This window comes from Colobus angolensis, unplaced genomic scaffold (assembly GCF_000951035.1).
Source record: "Colobus angolensis palliatus isolate OR3802 unplaced genomic scaffold, Cang.pa_1.0 Scaffold2, whole genome shotgun sequence".
NCBI classification, from domain to species: domain Eukaryota; kingdom Metazoa; phylum Chordata; class Mammalia; order Primates; family Cercopithecidae; genus Colobus; species Colobus angolensis.
In genome coordinates, this window is record NW_012115154.1 from 11,183,881 (window position 1) to 11,185,732 (window position 1,852).

Consider the following 1,852-nt stretch of genomic DNA (forward strand, 5'->3'; position numbering starts at 1 on the left):
TTAAGACGCATTTCTAGTGCCCATAATACACACGCTCTGCACAGGGCACCAGAGGATGTAAAGTCTCAAGGACTTGACTCCTAAAATCAAAAGACAGGACAAATGGAGAACTTGCAATGACCACGTCTTGGAGGGTTTCAACAGTGATCATTCTGGAAACTAAAACCAGAATCCCTTTCCAGGACTTATGTTTTGGAGTCCTCCCCAGAGGCAATGTTCCTCTTCAATGTTCCATCCTAGATTATTGTCTCTTTCTAAAGCCTGATCCACATTTAGACTTTCTTTGATCTCTTCCTGATCCTCACAGCCGACTACCCAGATGAGCTGCAGTGCCTGCAAGCTCCTGTGCTGACCCAGGCTAAGTGTGAAGCCTCCTACCCTGGAAGGATTACCAGCAACATGTTCTGTGCCGGCTTCCTTGAGGGAGGCAAGGATTCTTGCCAGGTGATTTGGACAACCCTTCCCATGCTGAGGCTCCCACTGATACCCAAGCCCTACGCAAGAGAAAGATTTGAACTCCCAAGGTGGTGGGGCTAAGGATGCTCCCTGCAGTGCCCCCAGTGAGAAGTCAGGAAAGCTCCTTTGGGCTGTATGCTGTCTGCTTGGGAAGAACAGAGAATGGGCCACCGTGAGAAGGACGTGGAGCCACAGACCTGGCTAGAACGGGGTCTTTTAAGGTTCAGAGTAAATATAGCTATATTCTTCCTCCATCTCTCCATACAACTTGTACCTTCTTCACCCCAGGGTGACTCTGGTGGCCCTGTGGTCTGCAATGGACAGCTCCAAGGCGTTGTCTCCTGGGGCGATGGCTGTGCCCAGAAGAACAAGCCTGGAGTCTACACCAAGGTCTACAACTATTTGACCTGGATTAAGAACACCATAGCTTCCAACAGCTAAAGCCCCGGTCCTCTGCAGTCTCTATACCAATAAAATGACCCTGATCTCACCGTGTCTGTGCCTGCTCCCTCACACTCCTTCACACTGGAAAGCGTCCTCCAATCTCAGGTCAGACACGACAGGCCCCCTTTAAAGTAAGCAGAGCCCCCGGTTCCCAAAATGTGTTCCATGGTATACTTGATTAGCACACACAAAGAGATGGAATCCAAAAATTAGAAGCTTGGGAGAAAGGGGGCACTGTTTTCTAGAGAAAGTGTGTTTCAGAAAGGTGGTCTTTGGCGGGGAGTATTCATTTTTATGTGGGTTCTCACAGTGGTTAGAGCTACTCTGCCTTCAGCACAATCACAGCACAGAAAATGTATCAGCATCTTTGAGGTGGCCCAAAAATCTGACCAGCTCAATCTTATTGCTAGCATACAACAATAATGACAAATGCTGTTGGTGATGATGTGCCTCTCCCAGGAAAGTGTTGGCACCAAGCCCTGGACCAAGCCCTCCCTTCTCATTGACCTGGAAAATCAGACTCAAGTAAATCTCCCTGGACCCCTAACTCTTCCCTCAATTCCCTCGTTCCATCTCTGTGAGCAGCTAGAGAGATGTCAGGCCTACCATAGCGGAAGCCTCACTGTGACTTGGGAATCAAGGCCAGCTCTGCACTCTTCATTTTCATCTTCTTTACCTTTGGGGTAGGACACTGCAGTGAATCCCACAGCCAACACCAGCTCCCCACTATGACCGGGTAAAGAAACTAGAGAAGGTCAGGATTCACCCATTTGATCAATTAACTGAGGAAGGATTCCTTTTCATAAAACTTGCTTGCCATTGAAAGACTTCAAGTGAGTGATTTGGGACTCTTTAAAAAAGGTAGAAGGAAAGACATCTGAAGGCTGTGACACTATCCACCCACTCTGGCCACACATTGGCTGGCTTGCACCCACTGGACACAGCAGAGGGA

General features: G+C 48.7%; 1 protein-coding gene and 2 gene segments (V, D, J or C); all 3 read left to right on the top strand.

Annotated features, from left to right (window-relative positions):
* The window catches only part of LOC105511215 (putative trypsin-6), a 37,594-nt gene extending 36,647 nt beyond the window's left edge, over nucleotides 1-947 (top strand). Inside the window, exons 4-5 of the mRNA XM_011941333.1 lie at nucleotides 308-444; nucleotides 745-947. Coding sequence (XP_011796723.1) covers nucleotides 308-444; nucleotides 745-897 — 290 coding nt within the window. The 3' untranslated portion in view covers nucleotides 898-947. The remainder of the gene's footprint in view (nucleotides 1-307; nucleotides 445-744) is intronic.
* The window catches only part of LOC105511219, a 189,834-nt gene that overhangs the window by 137,373 nt on the left and 50,609 nt on the right, over nucleotides 1-1,852 (top strand).
* The window catches only part of LOC105511220, a 136,408-nt gene that overhangs the window by 93,270 nt on the left and 41,286 nt on the right, over nucleotides 1-1,852 (top strand).